This window comes from Larimichthys crocea, chromosome XII, assembly GCF_000972845.2.
Source record: "Larimichthys crocea isolate SSNF chromosome XII, L_crocea_2.0, whole genome shotgun sequence".
NCBI classification, from domain to species: Eukaryota; Metazoa; Chordata; class Actinopteri; family Sciaenidae; genus Larimichthys; species Larimichthys crocea.
Genome location: NC_040022.1, coordinates 24,845,541 through 24,864,540, shown reverse-complemented (window position 1 = coordinate 24,864,540; position 19,000 = coordinate 24,845,541). Strand labels below are relative to the sequence as shown.

General features: G+C 44.3%; 1 protein-coding gene across 8 annotated transcripts in view; it reads left to right on the top strand.

Annotated features, from left to right (window-relative positions):
- Positions 1-18,705, top strand: part of bahcc1a (BAH domain and coiled-coil containing 1a) — a 62,222-nt gene extending 43,517 nt beyond the window's left edge. For 5 of the 8 annotated variants that reach the window (XM_019261124.2, XM_019261125.2, XM_019261121.2 and 2 more), the window contains 19 exons: positions 506-1,447; positions 2,846-3,015; positions 3,164-3,300; positions 3,496-3,609; positions 6,400-6,514; positions 6,825-7,053; positions 7,212-7,406; positions 8,444-8,617; positions 8,745-9,028; positions 9,461-9,541; positions 10,029-10,158; positions 10,248-10,362; positions 10,976-11,051; positions 13,262-13,370; positions 13,460-13,576; positions 13,664-13,825; positions 14,315-15,549; positions 15,640-15,876; positions 16,005-18,705. In XM_019261124.2, coding sequence (XP_019116669.2) covers positions 506-1,447; positions 2,846-3,015; positions 3,164-3,300; positions 3,496-3,609; positions 6,400-6,514; positions 6,825-7,053; positions 7,212-7,406; positions 8,444-8,617; positions 8,745-9,028; positions 9,461-9,541; positions 10,029-10,158; positions 10,248-10,362; positions 10,976-11,051; positions 13,262-13,370; positions 13,460-13,576; positions 13,664-13,825; positions 14,315-15,549; positions 15,640-15,876; positions 16,005-16,214 — 4,832 coding nt within the window. In that variant the 3' untranslated portion in view covers positions 16,215-18,705. The remainder of the gene's footprint in view (positions 1-505; positions 1,448-2,845; positions 3,016-3,163; positions 3,301-3,495; positions 3,610-6,399; positions 6,515-6,824; positions 7,054-7,211; positions 7,407-8,443; positions 8,618-8,744; positions 9,029-9,460; positions 9,542-10,028; positions 10,159-10,247; positions 10,363-10,975; positions 11,052-13,261; positions 13,371-13,459; positions 13,577-13,663; positions 13,826-14,314; positions 15,550-15,639; positions 15,877-16,004) is intronic. The other 3 variants (XM_019261123.2, XM_019261126.2, XM_019261127.2) reach the window with 3 other exon arrangements.
- Positions 18,706-19,000: the final 295 nt, after the last annotated feature.

Here is a 19,000-nt window from a genome sequence, read left to right as displayed (position 1 = left end):
CCGGCTGAGCTGGGGCTTTCCAGTACCGTTACCTCGGTAATGACTGAGAAACACCTCAATAGCAGCCCTCGCCTCTTGTCAGCCCCCACAGGCCCTGCACTCTCTTCATCATCATTAATGTCTGGCTAACGGACGCCACACGCCAGAGGAATTGTGTCAGGTGCTCTGATAAACCGAAGGCCTGGCCCACTTCAAATAACACACACACACACACACACACACACACACAAGGTTGCATATGGTGCTCTACTCATTCTACTGCTAGGAGATCAAGGCGTGAGTGATTTTTCTTTTCCTGGGTTTCACCTCTTGTAACCTCAAAGGTAGCAAGGGAGTTACGTTTAGAGTTGAGATTTTCATCAACACTTCTAAATGTAATGGTGTTTCTGTTGTATTTCAGCTAAAATATTACTTATAATAAATAATAATGAGTTATTTTATTAGAATCATTTAGCCAGTACTGACAATTAATGATTTTAATATCTATGTTTCTTTCTCTCTATAGACTTGCCTCCTGGATACACCTACCCTGCTATTGCCATGGGTTACAGGAGCGGGCCCTCCCCCCAGGATGTTCGACTGGCTGAGCCAGCTGACCTGGAAGCAGTCCAAGTGGAGCCTGCTGGGCATGCTCCTCAGTCACTCTCCAGCCTGGGGGAGGAGCTAGACTGTCAAGCGGTGGTCAGGCCCCTCCCAGAGGCTCTCCCACCTAGGGAAGTGGAGCAGGAAGAGGAGGAAAGAGTGGTTGAGAGAGTTCTGGAGCAGAGAGAGGACGTGGAGGTAGCAGTGGTAACAGCAACCAACTATGTGCCTGGAGAGAAGGAGGTGGAGGAGCAAGGGCCTGCTGAGGAAGAGGTCCTGGTTTGCCCCCCTGCTGAGAGCCCAGTGTGTGAGGCGGCTTCCTGCCCAGTCCCTCTTTCAACAGAGGAGCCTGAAAGGCCAGGAGCTGTCATCACCTTGGAAGAGGAAGAGGATGATGAGGCGGTGGGTGAGGAGAGCCAGGTGGAGCATGCTCAAAAGGTCAACATGCCTGGAGAGCAGGATCCAGAGCTGCCCACCATTGTCGAGCTTGACCCTGCAGCCCCTGAGCCTCAGTCCCCGGCCCTTGAGGGAGCAAAGGACAGCAAGCAGCAGCACCAGAACGAGATGACCCCTGATGATGCCTCAGTGGATTTTGTGTGTCTTTCCCCTTCCTCAGCTTCCGCCTGCAGCCCAAGCCAGGCAACTGTTGCCGTGCCCCACAAACCTCTCGTGCCCTGCTACTGGAGTCTGGAGCTGCTGATTGCTGCTGCCTTCTGCACAGACGTACCTCCATTTCCCTTGTTCCCTCTTAGCACCCCGTCAGTTGCCCCGTCACAGCCCAACCCCCACCAGGGTATGGAGCTTCTGAGTGAGTTGGCAGATCTGGAGCTGCAGCAGCAAAAGCGCACCTGTGGGAAAAGCCAGGGTGAGGGACTGTGGGTCTTCCATTACTCATGCACATTAACATGCACACAGACACACACACACACACTCATTTCAGCAGAATGCACTCCTCGCGTAGTTTACCCTCCTTTTCCTCTGCGTCCACTGAGACAGACTCCCACTCCCCCCTCAGGCCTAGCCTGTGTCGCTCTGTGTTCCCTCGCAGATACTCCTCTCTTCCTGCTGGTCTCAAGAACCTCTGGTGGATTCTAACATGTCCCCAGAGAAGCTGTCTGCATGCCTGCTTGCCGTTCCTCTTCTTTGGTGTGTTAAAGGCACTTTTATTTTCTAAAAGGCTGCTCTAACGATGCAGAGGCCTCAGGAGAGGGAGAAGAAGCGAGAGGACAGGGCTGAACTACTAGCGAGGGGTGTACACCTCCCTCTCTCTCTCTCTCTCTTTCCCTTACAGCTTTCCTTAGGGAACTGTCTCTCTGTCTCACCATCCTGCCGCTGTTTGATCCACGCGTGCACAAATGCGCACACACACCCAAACGCGCACAAAAACACACACGCAATTTCAAATACATACACTTTTACAGAAAAAAAAGAGACACACCAATTGGCTTCCCACTCTCCCACACACAACACATTACTGAAAGTTGGTGTGTAATCACAAAAGCAGTCGATGTTTTCAGCACCCTGGAGCATTGCCTGGCTAATTAGACCCCATTGTTTTAAAGTGCCTTTAAAAGCTTCCTTGTTTTTCAAAGCGCCATGTGTTTTTTTTTGTTTTTTTTTATTCATGCAAAAGGATGTTTTGTGTTTACCACAGCATCCTAATGCATTTAACTGCTCCCAAAAGAGGTTTCTATAAAAAGGGTTATCATCAACTGATTCTAGAGTCAGTTATGTTGTCTTTGTGACACGATACTGTTGACAGCTCAGTGAAGTGGCACATGTCGAGTCACAACAATATTCTTCCACCAAAGTAAGAACTAAAACAAGAAGAATCATTATATTTTTTGTGTATATGTAGAAAAACGCAAGACAAAATTTAGTTTCTCCATCTCTGTGGCTCGGCTGCAACCCCTGATGTTCAGCCTTTAGTTCAGTCCATTAATGGCAGATAGTCACTCAGTGCCACAGTCAGGGAGGGCTATATAGGAAGGGCTTGGCACAGATGGCCACAGGCATCTGGCGAGTCCACATTGATATGACCTCTGAAAATATATGCTGCTGCTTCCTTATACACGCTTAATGCGCCCAATTTTCCCTGATGTCTCTCATTTATTCACTATATCGCGTGAAATAAGAAGCCACATGTGCAAGTTTAATGTGTAATGCTCACGCGTTTTATTCGCTTTTCACAAGCTGAGTTCAGTTGTAATGAGCATGTAAGGATACAAACCAAATGATTTATTTTCCTTTTCTTCTGTAACAGAAGAGGAGCTGCTGATGTTTGACCTCCAGAGCCTTGCTACCTTGGCCACAGCCCGTGCACTGGAGATGGGATCCCAGGAAGGCAGCAGTACAGGTTCAGGGCGACACTTCCCAGCCCGCAGAATCCTCAATTTACGGAGGAAATGCAGCTGGACACCTCGCAATGAACCAGTAAGCCTGCAATTACAGTGTGACTGTGAAACACAAAGTTCCTACATGGTTTTAATGTATTTCATTTAAATGAATGAACAGATAACCTAATGCAGGTCTAAGGTTGTTTTTAATTGTTAAAAATAACCACCAATGATGTGTGTCACAGGTGTGCCCTGCCAAAGGTACCATGGAAACAATGGACGGTCCTGAGCTTGCAATGCGTGTCAAGCTGGCTGAGCTACAGCGTCGCTACAAAGAGAAGCAAAAGGAGCTGGCCAAGCTTCAGAGGAAGCACGATCATCAGTGAGTATGACCTTATCCTCTTTTCCCAAACGCTCATCTCCACCCTTTTGCATTCAGAGATTTCCAAAATAATAATTTGCTTCTAGTCAGAGAGGATCTCTTGCTGTATTCTTTGCTACTGCAACCTTTTTGAGTTTAATGCGTGTAGTATCTCAGAGTTCATCTCTGTCTGTTTACATCTGCGTGTGCAAGCAGGAAGGAGGAAACACCTCGCAGTCCAGCGCGACGAGGACCGGGGCGGCCAAGGAAGCGGAAACCCACCCTCACCACAGGTCCAGTGTCCTCATCGGAGGGCCAAAGAAAAGTGAAGTGAGTATCACTCAGCCCATCTACGCTGGTTGGCTATAGTCCAATCTTGCCTGATAAGAAGTCCCTCTGTATCACTGGCATACAGGGACTGCCTCTCACTGGCATAAACAGGAAATGGGAGAACACAGTTGAACCATTCAAGGAAGTCCACTTGAGCCCCTTTTAATCTAATCCACACTGGCGTTAATTGTATAACAGCATAATCAGTGTCAGATGGGTCTATCTGCTGGTACGGAATATTTATTTATGCTTGATATATTGACTACACATACATAGAGAACCACTCAATGGCTTTATTAGGCTTCAACCCAACTAATCTTAAACCTCAGTGGCATTACTGTAGTACATGTTGAGCTTAGCTGGGCTGGGTACGGGGGGGAGCTGGCTGCTGACTGGGGGGATGACAGGCAGAGGATGTAATTAGAGTACTGTGAATTCTCCTGTAATCTGTCCCAGCAGCAGGAATGTGACACACCACAGCCCCACAGGGTCACCAGAGGTCCAAAAGGATAACATGATGGTCAGACAGTCCAGGCACTCAGAGATAAGCTGACATTTAGAAGTCTCACACAATGTCTGTTTAAATAAAAAAAAAAAAATTAGGAATACAGCGAACGGATGAGCTGAATAAAAAATAAGGTAGAAGAGATAAAAGATTGGAGGATATTAAAGAAATAAGGCTCCTACACTATCTCAAAATGTGTCAATGATGTTTGAATCATCTTTTGCCAAAACAGCGGTGCCATTGCTATTTGGCGGTGGTGGGTGAAACCAAAAGAGTCCAGAAGATAAAGGGTTTTTACTGTAAGGCCTCAATTAGCCCTGTCATCAGTGTTTCGAAAGGCTTAGAACACTAAATGTCACCTCACAGCATTCTCGCCATCTTCTCTTCTCCCTTCGTTTCTCACTGGTTTCTGGGCAGCGGTCCACAGTGTTCCCAGCTGCCCCTCTGCGATGTCACCTCCACTCTCCTTCCACCCATGTACCCCTGCCCCCTTGCCAGGCCAGCACTGATCGGAGTGGGGACGCTGATGCTGGGTGACAATGACACCCAAATGAAAGGGTAATGGGCCAGCGCCCTGCAGCGAAGTGCAGTGGAGGGAGAGCGGGGGGCCGATGGTGGTGGTGGTGGGGCGTTCTGCAGGCCACAGGACAGTAAACTGCAGTTTGTTTCCCTATTGTGTCAAAATTTGAGCTGCAGCTCTGGTACTGTTCTATTCAGCCGCGGTGTATACCCTTTTGTTTCTGCAGATGTGTGTGTACAATGCAGCAGAGAATGACATGACACTTCTCTAACAAGGAACAGGCAGACTGGGGACTGATTAGCCCCATGTTGCGTTACATGGCAGGGTTATGTAAAAGCATGTACTGCACCTGCCACTCATGCCCCTACAAGAGGCTGCCGCTTGGGTGCTATGATGAAGGGCAGTGGGTCAGTGGGAAAAAGCCCAAATCTTTTAGTATCACCTTTTTTTTTTCTTTTTAATCACAGGGTGTGTGTGTGGCAGTGGTTGAGTGAGCGATAAATTCAAGCCTCCTTGCGTGTGCATTATATGCACATATGCAATTAGGTATGGCTGTAGCCGTGTGCTTATGAGCATTTATGCAGGCATTGTTTGTTTTTGTGCGTGCCTCCGTTATTCCTGTGGGTAGAGCACTGGGGTCCTTTGTGGTGCTGCTCTGATTGGAGGGAAGGCTGGAGAGAAGTACTGCACGCCAGCAAACCCTGCTAATCAATTCTGTTTAATTAGTCACTGTACGCTCAGCCCCACCAGCCCCCCACAGAGGGGAGGGGCTCTGTCATATTGTGTTTGTCAGCAGTGAAAGGCAAGCAGTGGCGGGATCTGCCTCACAGGGACAACTCACACTTCACTGCCACCTCTGTCACTCTCCTGTCAGTCACTGGGCAGACAGTCCCACTGCTCGACAATCACCTTCATTGTTTTCATGTTCTGTTACAGATGCACGCTGAACACACTCTGATTATTAAGATTTACGCACAATCTAGGCCCGCATAAAAACTATGTGTTCCTCTGCTGTGTTCCTACACATAAACAAAGATGCACACACACATTTCTTTCCAAACAAGGTGTATTTATTATTCACATTGTATTTATCAATTGTATGTGATACAATATGCAAACAAAGAACTAACATGAAATATTAATAAATGCACCTGATTTATCTACTCCACATTTAAACCCTGATTGCTCTGTATATGTGACTGATTTCCGAGGCTGTGTGCACGCTAGTAGAGGGAAAGTTAATCTTTTGTTTGAGCATGGCCTGGTTCACGTCGGTGTGGTCTACGGGCAGGCTTCCAGAGGGAAATTCAAGGGCATTTGGAGTGGTTGGCCTGTGATGCTGCTCAGTGTAGGGGAAATAGTGTGCCACAGTGATATGAAAATGCAACTGGAGAGCTATGATGTTCGCCGAGAACAATAGAGCTGCATACAAATGTAATGCCTTCCAGCCATTTACTGTATCCTTCAAAGCTATGCAGTGCTTCACAGGCTGCAAAGACACTCCCTAGATGGGTGTGTTAAGGCTGCCCTCAAACAATCCTAGGTTCCTTGTTAGATCCCAATTTTTCAAGTGTGTGGTTCAGACACTGGGCTCGCCATGTCCTTTTTTGTCATTCTGTTCCTCAGACAGAGAAAGAAGAATTATTAGATCCCACAGAGAGGTGACTCAACTCTGCTTTTCCCTATGATGTCCTACCCCCTCTTTTTCTTTCAAACCACCGCCATTCTCCTCTAATGAATGCCTCTCCCTTGTTTTGACTGGCAGGTCGATGGGGGCGGGGCTTGCCCTGTCGCCTGAGGACCTAGGAGGGGGCGGAGACAGCCAGAGAAGGAAGAAGAGGCTGTCCAGTCGAGGCTTTGAGCGACTCAGCAGCACACAGGTCAGGGTCCCCTTGTCCTCCTCCCTTTTGTCCGCTATGCAACTAAAAATGAAAGAGGCTACTCTTTGTTTCTCTGTGTTTGATATATTCCTTTGTTGCACACTATTTCTAATTAGGTGCTACCCCCAAGAGTCAAATCTTCTGCTCTCCATATTAATATCTTCTTTATTGATGCTTCTACTATTCCTTTTTCTTCTCTGTGTGCGAGCGAGCGAGAGCCCTCTTCCTCTGACGTACTGATGCCTTTGTGACTGCTGTGACCAGGAGTGTAACTGTCTCTCTCTGGCTCTGTCATCTCTTTCTGTTGCAGCAGATAAAGGCACAGGGCTGCAGAAAAAGCAGTCTTCACAGCATGCTCAGCTCCAAGCTGGCCGGTGATGTGACTCAGCTCAAACTGAAAGCCCAGGGTAAAAAGAATATCTCAGGGACAGGCTCCAGGGACAAGGAGCTTTCACCCTGCAACTCCAACCCCAAACACAGAAGCCAAGGCACAGGCAAAGCTGAGTCCAGGCGAGAGTCTGGGGGACAAAGTGACACAGGTAGATACCGGCAATCACAGCATTGATTGTGCCTCGGCTGTTTTGTCTTAATAAAGACGGTGCTGTGATTTCAGTTTTACATTGTTGAATCCATAAAATTCCACCAACAATTATTAGTCTACATTTTAACTATGATTGGGGTTTGCAAACTTTCTCAGCAGCCAGTGTGGACAGTTGCCCCCAAGAGAGTTGGACTACACTTGTGCGCCGTGGACATAAAAAGGGATCAACCACGCTGACGCAGGCTTCTTCCCGTCTGAGTCAGCCAAGAGCGAAGGTTCTCCGTGGCCAGAGACAGGAGGCAATGGAGGAGGGAGAGAGCTCACCTGCGGAGAGTGATTCCTCTGATCAAGGTGAGGCAGTGACTACTAATAGCTAGTTATAAGACATAAGCAGTGATAGGTAATGGATAGCCACAGTAACCCAATATAGCTCAGTGGTAAACATTACAATTTCACAGCAAGAAAGACCTGGCCGTGATTCCTGGTGTTGATCTTTACTGCTGTTACTACTACTACTATGAGGTTAGCACGTTTTCCCATGTTCACAGTGTTGACTTGTGGGTGAACTGCAGATCTCTAATTGGCAAGCTATGAAAATGTTATGCGAATGGATGATGGAAGACATCATCACATTGCATCACACATGACAAGGCCATTTTTGGTTCATGAAAAGCCTGTAAAAACAAACATTGACCCTACATTTGACTGATTTTAAGTTAAAAATAAAGAAATACCCCCGAATATTTGTCTGACCAGAGTCACTGACATATCAAATCTGGTATGTTCTTTATATATCCTATGCTGCTTTAAATCAAGGGTGCCATTTGTTAATTCGGAAATCACACACAAAAGTAATTAGAGGTGAGTAAATAGGTGTTGAATGTATTGTAACAGATAGGGGGGCTCGCATGGACATTTGGACATTCAACACCTTAGTGATTGGCCCTGTTTGCTGGTCTGGGCTAGATGTGCAGACACAGCTGTGGACACTTGCCTGTGAGAGACTTTGACAGCCCTGGAGACTAGCTGACTGGGTCAAAGAGTTGCTTGAGAAAGTGCAGTGATGAACACAAATGTACACACATGCGCGCACACACACACACTCCTACACACACACACTCCTACGCTTCCTTCCTACTAGCTCCGTAGCATGTGGGTTCACACCAGGAAATACCATTGAGGCAAAGCACTTCATACATAATTTCTATGAACAGTTAAACTATTTACTTAAATGCTAATGAAGTGACTGTGAAATGATGGAGAGTAAGTTAAACAAGTCCACTGGTTGGCTAATGACTTTAGAAGGTGGATTTGATAAGCTAAAAAATAAGTTAATAAAACCTACCTAATAGTCGCATTAATGTGGTTTTGTTTTCTATCTCTATTAGAAGATGAAGAAGAGGAAGGCAGTTATGATACTGATGAAGGTCAAGACTACAGAGTGCAACCCCCAAGAGATATGACCTCAAGTTCTTCTGTGATCGGTCCAAGTCCCTCTTCTGTTGTAAAACTGGAGGCCAATCAGAAAGCCAGGAACAAAAAACAGAGACAGGAGCTTTATGGTAAGACCGGTCCTTTGAAACTGATTCATAGTCAACAAAGGTGCCCCACATATTCGCATCTGTTTTGTGTTTCTCCTCCTGGCTTGTTAGTTTGGTCTAAATCTGTTTCTCTAATTGAACCGCACAGGCTCCCAGAGTCTGTCTGGAGCAGAAGGGGAGGTCAAAGTAAGGAAGAAGCCCCCCTGTAGGCTGAGCCTGGCCACTGCAGTCAAAAACCTCCATGAAGATCACCGACCTGAAGGGGTTAGAAGGCCGTGTGTACCCAGGTCTAAAGAGCCTCGGTGGGGCAGCCTTGGGACCAGAGGAAACCGTTACCGGAGAAGCATGGGACTGGCTACCTTTCCAACCACCAGTGAGAGGCTGAAGAGGGCAACCCGCAAGAGCACCATGTTGAGAGGAGCAATCAATAAGGTTAGTCGAAGTTTTGATATACTGAATTAGAAAAACTGAATACTGTAATATTGCTTACATTTTAAGCCCCCACCTCCCCTCATGTGCAGTTTGGTATGCTAATCAATTTGTCATCACAGAAATGCACATGGTAGCGAAAAGATGAGTGAGTAGCACAGCCTGGCAGGATTTGATAATTTGTACACACAAATTTTAATTAATACTCTCACTTTAATTAGTGCATGTGAACTGAAAACTTGAATTAATAACGCTCACAAATTAGAAATGTGTTCCCTCAAATTAATAATGCGTACCCTCAAAGGACTTTAAATTATTATTTTTGATCATTTGAATGCACAGACTTTGCACCCATTCCTGCTTCCCCTTAGCCAGAGTGGTTGTGGAGATATATCGCACCCACTCTCACAACTCATCTTCATGTCACTTTAACAGAGAAGAAGTTGCTGGTCAGTTGGGGCGCCATCTTCACAGAGCGAGGAGGGCAACAGGGGAAGAAGGAGCAAGGACCAGCAGGTATCAAAAAGCACTCAATCCTCACTCAGGAAACAAGGGGCATGGAAACCGCCAAACAGAATCCAATTCTGCAAATAAAACGCCAGCCTTCATACATTCTGTTAAAAATTCTGGTGATGTCTTGCTGTCCTAGATTTCTCACCCTGAGGACCGTTACTGTAGAACTATTAAAAGTACTTAGCACATCGCACATAGCCCAACCTCCTGCTGAGTAATCTTAGGGGAGGAGAGGATGGGAGACGAAATCTGGGAAGGGGGGTGGCTCACACCTTCTGCTGTGACAGTGAAAAAATGTTAGAGTAAAATGGCTACTGATAGGAGATGGTACAGGCACTGTGAAGTCCCCTGTGGTTAATTGCTGCTTTGAGAAGCATGCTAAAAAAATGTCTTCTTTCTTCTATCACACTTTCTATCTTCAAGTTTGTTTTTTTTAACCATCCCTGCATCCATTTATTCTTCTGGTCGTCCCTTATGTTATATTCTACAGCCAAAGGGACGAGCAGTGAGTCGGCTGCTGGAGAGCTTCGCTGCTGATGAGGGCTTTCAGATGGATGGCAGCAGCTTCTCAGAAGAAGAGGAGGACAGCAGTCACTCATACAACAACAAAGCCCCTGAGTGTAAGAAATAACACTAGGTATCTCGTGTTTCAAGCAGCAGAAAGTTTCAGCGATGTTGAAATAGTAATTGTGATGTTTTCCTTGTGCAGTTCCTAACTGTGTCCTGACCAAAGAACTGCTAACTGATGGACTGAAGGTGCTGATCTCTAAGGAGGATGAGCTTTTATACGCTGCCAGAGTCCACACACTGGAGCTCCCAGACATGTAAGCAGCCCGGATATTTTGTATTATAGTAAGAGAATGCATTTCATTCTCTACAAATGCCACATAAATACCTTCATCGGGTTACTGAATTTATAAAAGATGCCATTAAGGTTGAACTTTAACTTTATTTAACAGACTTCTCTTTTTGTCAGTGTTCAGCTGTCAGAAAACCTTGCGCAAAGTGGCATTTCTATGTTTAAAGTGGAGAGACGGTTAGATATCAATAAGTTGCCTTTGAGGCTGACACATCTTTTCACACATCCACAGATCATAAAAGAAAACATGCAAACAAGATTTATCAGGTTAGGCGTTTTGATGATCACAAAAAGTGGAATTTTGCATCAGAGGACTATAACTTATCACCAGAATCCACATTTCTTGCCTCTTTTTATCCTTCTCTTTTATCCCACTTCATGCTTTTCTTCCTTACATTACAAACCCCACATCATCCCGTGCCTAGCTCGATATCAATACGGCTCCTCTGGCTCAGGCAGCAAAAAGATGTATAACAACAGCAGAGTGGGAGTAACATATGACATGGGAGCTAGGCAAGCATAATACAAGCGTCTGAAAATAGCCTCATCTTTCTCTCTCTGCTGTGCTTTTTCTCTAGCTTTAGCATTGTTATCGACGGTGAAAGAGGAAACCGCCCAAGAATCTATTCACTGGAGCAACTGCTACAGGAAGCTGTAAGTTCATCCATGCATCTGCACCAAAACAATCTTTGTTACAAGAAAAAACATCACTTGTTTGGTCTTCTGGGTCACTCAACACTTCCATTTCTCTTAAACATCAACATCATCAACATTTTGCCCCCAATTTCTCCATTGCCTTTCAGCCTTTCTCCCAGTCCCTTTCACTTTCACTCTTTCAACCTTGACTGTCTCTCAGGGGTCATTCATCGAAATCTCTTAAATTAATATAAATATATGGAAGAAAGAATCTTTGGCCTTGTATGTGTGTGTGAGTGTCTGTGGATGTCTGTTAAAAAGCCAGCTGTGTGTGTGGGTGGGATAATCCCACAAACACCTGGATCCATTCACGTTTTGGAGTTTAAATTGGAGATGACATGGACTTTACATCCCTACTGCTGCCAAAGTAATGGAGTTGTTTAAAGGCTCATATTGACATAGACACAACAGCGTAAGGAGAGAAGCTAACTAATGATGACCTGGAACGATCCAAAAGTTCAGTGTTATTATAAGACATATTTCTATTTCACAATAAAACTGTTCAGCCCTCTGGCGTTTTAAGTTGCACCTGGGGTGGTTGACATTTGTTTTTTTTCTACCTAGACCACAAGATTTGTAATTCTCACTCAGTTTCATGTTGAGATACAATTACAGTTTACCTAAGTCATCCATGTAATGAGACATAATTATACATTGTAGAAACCACAGCACATTCCTGGCTGGTATTCATTTGTATTTAGGTAACATGTGCTTCCTGGTGTGCTTTGCATCCAGTTTTAGTGTTGACTGCAGCAGGTGACCTTTGTTCTATTTATTTTATTTTCTCTCTATGAACAAATAACAGCTGGGTCACCTAAAGCAAAGTCGTCAAACCCACATCTTTTCCAACTGTGGAAATTAGTCTTCACTTTTGCCAAGCAGGGCACAGGACGTTGTGTTTGCACACAATGGAGTCAAGAGATGATGACCCTGGAAGAGTAGAGCAGAGTTTAACTGGCACGGTTGTACCTCAGATTAATGGCTTTTGCTGTCATTCTAGTACGGGAAAGGAGAAGCTGCCAAGAGGAAATGATAACTGTGCTGGAACCACATCTAAAATAGTTTTGTGATCATATTTCATCTAAAGTTACGGATGATAAAGTAGTTACATATAAAGCTCTACATAAATGTTAGATTGGATGTAAAGTAATTGAATTTCCTGTTGATTATACTGAAGTGCAGCATGTATGGAAGTGAGCTATTAAAAACATAGCTGGTAAAAAAATGTTTTGACTAGCCATAACCTTCATGTTTTACAGCAGGATAAGATATTCAGTAAATATTGTCATTAGAAATATTTCAGACCCTACATTTGCTTCACCTCTTGGAAAACGTGTTTAAAGTTAACTGAGATTAATACATCACAGATACACGATTCAATTGCACCAATTCATAGTAACTTTTTAAGGTATAACTAAGAACAAAAAAATAGTCCCGTGTATTAATCGTTTATACGCTATTGTCTAGTGGAAGATATTTTCCTTCACACATACATTAGTCCATGTAAGCTCACTCATATTGATCAATGTTAGCTTTCGCACAAAGCGTCTTAACAGTGCCATTTTCTAATTTTCCCGGCGGTTTTACACCAAGCACTTCTGGCAACTTTATCTAAACACTCATCAGATAACAGCTGGTTCTAATTATGCCATACTTCCACTTTCTTGTCTTTACATTAGTCCAAAAGCCATTTATTTGACTCTGACACCAATACCCCGATTTTCACCGCGCTCCCGCTTCCTTCTCAATGCACACACACACACACACAACCACATCCACACCTCATCAGTCAAAGGGTCCCTCGCCATGGCAACAGTAAATGAAAGCAACCTGAAAGAGCCCCCAGTGAGTGGCGGATGCTGGGGCTGCCTGCATTGTTGGAGGGAGGATCTGGCAACCTGCAATCACAAGCCCTCTATTCAGGCCCTCTTTAGTATTACTCAGCAAGTCAGGATTTACTGCATCATGGCTTCCGTTCTTTTCAGCCCTGACTGGCACATTGGCATGAGATAAGTGCCGCTTGGAAACGTGGCACAGTGGCTGCCCATGCACAATGCTCCAAGGCTCTCACACTGTTTGCATGTGCGTGCGTGAGTGTGTATATACATGTATGTCTGTGTGTGTGCAGGCCGTAATGAATCTTAATTATGTTTTGGTCTGGCTTACAGGTCCTGGATATACGTCCGGAGTCGGAGACTATGCTTAGTGAAGGAACCCGGGTGTGTGCTTACTGGAGTGAACGCTCACGCTGCTTATACCCAGGATATGTTCGCAGAGGTGAGACATCGGCTTCTTCTTCTTCTTCTTTTTTTCCTGTGTATCATCAACTTTATATTTAATAGCTTTTTACAAATTGTCTCTTGCAGGTGGTTCATCTGATGAAGGGAAGCAAGGAGGAGTGATGGTAGAGTTTGATGATGGAGACAGGGGGAAGATTTCTCTCCCAAACATCCGCCTCCTGCCTCCAGGATACCAGATTCACTGTGGGTGTCTCCTTTCCCCTCTTAATACTGTAGTGTATTGTCTCCCTGTAAGCGAATGCTAATGATCTTCTACCACTTGTCCTTTAGGTGGGGAGTCATCTCCTGCCCTGCTGGCACCCAGCGGGACAACAGCCAAGAGAAGTTCTAGTCTGGAGCAGGCCCCCATTAGTGACAGACCATCTGACAGACTCAACACTATCAATACTGTAATCAACAGCCAAACTCTAACTGTTCACAAAAGAAGACCAGGTAAGAATTATCCCAGAAACTTGTATTATTTATTTCCTTGTTCCTACAAATCATTTTAGCAATAACGTTTCCATTGAGAGAAATATTAAAAAATGTTTTATAGCTGCCTATTGCTTCAAATGAGCATATTTCATATGTCTGATGTGTAATTTCTTACAAAAACCCTTTGATTTAACCTGTTATTTAAGTCTTTGAAACCCATGGGTTCTTGGCTAGAATTCAAAAGACATTTCTGTGTATCCTGCTCAGCTCTGAAATCCAACAAAATTGCCCTGAAAGAGACACTTAAAGTTTACAATGTTCAGTTTTTGTCCACACTTTATTGTTCATGCGGAGCAGCAGGAGTTTTACAAGAAGGCTAATTGTGGGGTTATTGTATTGAGCAGTTGTACCAAATGAGCTGGTCTGTCTACATTATGTACAAATAAGACACGGTTATGCTTCGTAATTTGCTATGTGTTTCTAAAACATGACTTTTCATCATTCTAGGGAGACCAAAGGGTTCTGGGAAAAAACAGAAGCAGCAGCAGCAAGCTGAGAATGCCAGTAAAAATCCCTCACCTTTCCTTGGTTGGCCTTCGTTAGCCAACACTAGGAAGAGGACATCTGACAACCTGTTTCAGCTCAATGGGGCACCCAGAAAGGCCTTGAGAGGGAAGGAGGATGACCTGTTCCCCTTACCTCAGACCCAGCCTCTGGCATCCAGCCCAGCCAAAGGCCTTTTCAGCAGCAGTTCCTTTGAGGTGGACTCCTTCAGCAGTATTGCAAATGGCTACTCCTCTTTCTGTACTCAGTCTACAGGACAGAGTCCAGGTTTATCTATGGGCCCCAGAAGTGGGTTGTATGGCCAGAGGCGCCGGCAAGATGATCTTGTAATGCAAAAGGGCAGGAAGTCTGGACAAGAGTTCCTGGTCAAGTTAGATCATGAAGGAGTAACCTCGCCGAAGACAAAGAATAGCAAGGCTCTGCTGTTGCGAGGTGGATCTTCCGGTATGAGTGGTATGCCTAGGACAGAGGCTTATTCGCACCCAGTCCTTCTGGTTAAAGACAACAAAAAGGGCGGTGCCTCCAGGGTGGAATTTCTTGTTAAAGGAACACCTCAAAGAAAGCCCTCACAATCTCTGCGTCTGGGTGAATTTGGCAACTTGGGCTTCAGCTACCACAGAGAGTGTCATAGCTCCTACTCTGATCTGGATGATGAAGAGGAAGAGAGGAGGAGGGCTGCTTTGGTTGCAGCATCAGGAGGACTAAGGACGGCTGGCCGCTTCCTGTCTCGTCTTTCTGTCTCCTCCTCCTCTTCTGGTTCTTCAAGCTCCTCATCTTCAGGCTCTCTCTCCAGCTCCAGTCTGTGTTCCTCTGACAATGATTCCTCTTACAGCTCAGAGGATGAGGACAGTTCCACGCTGATGCTTCAGAGTTGCCTGTCTTCCCACCGTGGGCTCCTGCAACCCTCAGAACCATCCACTTCTTCAAGGTCACACCAGCACTCCTTTGTGGCCAAAGCTGTGGCTGTTTCCAATGCCAAAGGAGCCCCCCTTGACCAAGTCTCTAACACCAAGTCCCTGAAGAGAAAAGAATGCACCAGCACCACCTCTAAATCATCTAAGGATTTCGTAAAAAAACCTAGGATGCTTCCAGAAGACATCTCATTTATTCCAAGACCCAAGATGTCAGCGTTCCTTGCAGGACGACAAATGTGGAGGTGGTCAGGAAACCCTACACAGGTGAGAATAGTAATACTGTTTTTAATGCATACCATATATGCAGCAAAGATTTGTCCTTCTTCTAATGCTTTTTGTTTTGGTTTTCCACAGCGGCGAGGTCTAAAGGGCAAGGCCAGGAAGCTTTTCTATAAAGCCATCGTGCGAGGCAGAGACACAGTGAGAGTGGGAGATTGTGCTGTATTCCTCTCAGCTGGACGCCCTAACCTGCCATACGTAGGTCGAATTGAGAACTTCTGGGAATCCTGGACCTCCAACATGGTGGTCAAAGTCAAGTGGTTCTACCACCCCGAAGAGACCAAGTTAGGCAAGAGGCATAGAGATGGCAAGGTAAGCCATAATAGAGGTTTTATGGAGACTGTAGGTCTTTAGCATATGGAGCTTTCAAACAACATTAATATTTCTTTGTTGTTTCATACATACAACAATGCAACTGATCCCATCTTTTCCCCATCCAGCATGCCCTGTACCAGTCGTGCCATGAGGATGAGAATGACGTCCAGACAATCTCTCATAAGTGCCAGGTAGTGAGCAGGGAGGAGTATGAGTGTCTGACTCGCAATCAGAAGCCGAACAGTACCTCCCCAGACCTCTACTACCTGGCTGGGACATATGATCCCACCACTGGTCAGCTGGTCACTGCTGAAGGCGTTTCCATCCTGTGCTGAACCTCCATGAGGACACTACTGAAGGACTCCTTTGGGGGAAGGATAAGTCCATGACTTTACCTACAAGATCCTCCAGCCTGGGAAGACAACAAGTGTTCCTTGGGTATGCCTCAAAGACCCATGGACTAAATGTCAGCACCAAAGCAGGGCTGTCTGAGGTTACACACTGGAGTCTATTGGCATCTAACCTTTGTGGAAGTGAAGGGGATGTCCATAACTGGTTGATCCTTTCAAAAAGAATAGTAGTATGTCTGGGTCTTCCTGGGCAAATTCAATAAATGCCGTTTCAGCCGTCTAACTAATCTCTTTTTAATGGATCCATGTGATTGACAGCTTCATAAAACTGGTTTTAAGACTCATGCTTCCAGCTCCTATCATATGTCACCAAAGGAGAGCTGAGAGTGCATTTGACTGTGCAAAGTACCATGAGGCTGAAGAGTCTCTGCGGACCAATTCTTTAAAAGGTAGCCTTACCTAAGGGAATGGGAACGAAAGTGAGGCACGGGGCCTTCCCTAGACCTCTTCATTCCAGGGAAGTTAAAAACATGTAAAGGATGTAAAGTTGATGTCTGTAAATATTTTGAATTTTTCCCAATCAAGCCATACACTTCAGTACCTCTCGCCTGTCTTGTTCAGGTGTACATTGTACAGTTCAATTATTGTATTGTTGTTTGTTGTCTATATGTACATAAAAGCTATTTTATATAGGAGTTTATTGTATATATGAGATGTATCTTTCCATGTTTGCGACTGATTTATTTTTATATGGGTGTAGAATACATTACGTTGTTTTTCCTTTGCTTTGGGAAGTCAAGATTGGAGATGTTAGTGTTGCACTGCATATGCCCTGCTGAGACAGACAGAGACAGACAGAGCACAAACAAAGACAGAAGGATTTAGTCTATAACAGGACAAGACTCACTTTCTGAGAGAGAGGGGTCATCCTGTTTAAAAAATAGGTCAAGTGGCTTTTTGTAAAAGTGTTCTGTTACTTTGCATTTTTGTTATCCTATTTTTAAAAAAACACCTTTTTATTTATGTACCTCTCAGTTGGTCATCATCACAAGGCAGATCCCACTGGACTGCAATCACGGGTCAAAAATGATTTAAGATTAATGATATGAGTATACCATTTTGACACAATATTTGTGTGTGATGAGTGTCCTGGCATCACTATAATCATGTCCACACAAATCAATTTAGAACAAGACTGGGTCTCTTAATGAAAATGTGTTAAATGTGCATTGCACTCATGTATGCATAGTTCAGCACAGTATGACCTATCGAATACCAAAGTGTCTTTAATATCTTTATTTCCTTTATTTAAATTTAACATATGTCGAGCACCTGTACTGAACTCAAATCAGAAATCACTGGTAACTTATAGAATACTTGTCCTCCACTATGTGCATATATATTGGCTTTGCATTGTGACAATGGTTTCTTGCACATGTACCTGCAGTTTTGTTTAGTGCAAACATATGCAGCAAAAGGCCACCTGGAGTGTGACTATGAAGGTCAAGGTACTGACAAAGTAAGATGTTGAGTACTGACAATTTGTTGGAATTAGTCTATTTTAGTTTCATCAGCCATCTGTGTCTATTTTGTACAGTACACGCACATACTCAATGCTAACTGTGAAGGACAATCAGATTCACAAAGCAATGGACATAGAGTAGGTTCACTCAATCTGAAAATTACTTAAGTTTATTTAATTTGTGCCAAGTACATTTTTGTCTATTTTTGTCTTGTTCGATATGCAATCCTGAGTATTCTTTGTTCACAAAGTTTTATTTTGTTCGCCAACATTTTATTTATTGTCAATGTTGCTGTTTGTTCATGCCAAGAGCGCTTTATGAGAATGTGACATTGTTTTTCTTGGTGTGATGTCGCATTTGCATTTCTTAAATAAAACTGGTCTTGTAGAGGCCATCTAGTGAAAAGAAATAAAGCAACACTGGATTCTTCTCATCCACAAACCCCTCTGTGAATTAATTCTGTTATTCTGGCTTTGTCCCCTTCATCTTACTGCACCTGCCATTTCCCATCAACACATTTATGTTAAATCCAGCATTTTTTGCACCTACTGCTATTTCCAAAACTCAGTTTTATCCAATTGTAAAAACAATGGGTTAGGGTTTAAGTACAGAAATAGCAAAATCCTCAGCATTAAAAAATGTTACCACACTCACCAATGTGTGTGTCTGTGTAAGTGTGTGATTTGAATGTGCTGGAGTAAACCTTAGAAAGCCACTCCTTACTGTAGGTGATGAAAACAAACCGGGTGAGACATTTCAGATGCTTGGATTGTATGGATAAAGTGAATACAGCTTTGTAATGTGACTGAACTATTGCCTTTTATAAGAAAGAAAAAATTGACGACAGACAGATACACAACAGATACACAACTGACACCAAAGAGACAATGTTGTAGGAACAGACTAGTCCATGTGCATTGGTACCCTTTTCCACAAATATTTAAGGTAGATTTGTTGGGGAAAAAAAAAATATATAAAAATCAAATTAAAAAAAGAATAGGGCAAAGGTTCATCTATCAGGAGGTAGAGCACTTAGGTCATATATGTCATCAGCTGATCAGTATCATTCAGCTACAACAATCACCAGAATAAGTCAATAAGGAGTCTCCATGACAAACTTGCATCCATTCTTTTGATCATTTGCGCTGCCTTTGCTGATTTATTCCTACCAATATCAAACGGCTGATTTCTCCCTTAACCATCCCCCAGTCTTCACCTGTTCTAGTTTCTTATTTACTAGACGCGGTG